Source organism: Octopus bimaculoides, chromosome 18 (assembly GCF_001194135.2).
Source record: "Octopus bimaculoides isolate UCB-OBI-ISO-001 chromosome 18, ASM119413v2, whole genome shotgun sequence".
Taxonomy (NCBI): domain Eukaryota; kingdom Metazoa; phylum Mollusca; class Cephalopoda; order Octopoda; family Octopodidae; genus Octopus; species Octopus bimaculoides.
This window is the reverse complement of record NC_068998.1, coordinates 1,566,965-1,567,878: the sequence shown is the minus strand read 5'-3', so window position 1 is coordinate 1,567,878 and position 914 is coordinate 1,566,965. Positions and strand designations below refer to the sequence as shown.

The window sequence follows — 914 nt, the reverse complement described above, 5'->3', positions numbered from 1 at the left end:
AAGAAGAAGAAGAAGAAGAAGAAGAAGAAGAAGAAGAAGAAGAAGAAGAAGAAGAAGAAGAAGAAGAAGAAGAAGAAGAAGAAGAAGAAGGATAGTGTTAGCAGGTGAGAATGAAGGGTAGGACTCCGAAATAGCCAGATACATGCGATGCATAACTACATGCATGCATACATACACACATGCATACATACATTCATGCAGACACATGCATACATACACACACATACATACATGCATACACACACATTCATACATACACATATACATACACACACATACGTACACACATACACAGACACACACACATACATACACATGCACACATGAGTAGATACGCATACATATATACACATCCATACATAGATAAGCACACTGGAAAGCAAATTTACTATTTGGACGAAAGAGAAAGAGAGAGAAAGAGAGAGAAAGAGAGGGGAAGAACTGAACGGTAGAGTGGACCCAAAAGAAAAACAAGGAAAAAGAAAGTATTTTTAAATATGGCGGGGTCATAATTTGGTGGAGCGGGAGTGGGGGTTGGGTGAGTAGGGGCAAAATAGCAAACAGTTTGTCGGAATGGCAGAGATCATAATATTGGATCTGGCACTTGCTATCCAATGGTGGATCAGTGATTTGTTTAGCAAGCATGCCACCATATTTTAAGTGTTCAATATCTCGTCCCAAACAGTTGTTAAACGTTAATAAGATTTTAATCTCGTTCAATGAATGATGAATTGGTTGAGAAGACCTCAACAAAACCCAATTCAAATGACTCACTTTTCCTTGGTCACCGCTTCACTGGATTCGGGCAACCGACTTTCACTCTGTCTGTCTGCCTGCCTGCCTGCCTGCCTGCCTGCCTGCCTGCCTGCCTGCCTGCCTGTCTGTCTGTCTGTCTGTCTGTCTGTCTGTCTGCC

The 914-nt window shown here is 41.8% G+C and overlaps 1 protein-coding gene across 1 annotated transcript in view; it reads left to right on the top strand.

The window, feature by feature from the left end:
• LOC128249915 (uncharacterized) overlaps positions 1 to 914 on the top strand; it is a 49,647-nt gene that overhangs the window by 2,563 nt on the left and 46,170 nt on the right. Inside the window, exon 2 of the mRNA XM_052974505.1 lies at positions 4 to 104. Coding sequence (XP_052830465.1) covers positions 4 to 104 — 101 coding nt within the window. The remainder of the gene's footprint in view (positions 1 to 3; positions 105 to 914) is intronic.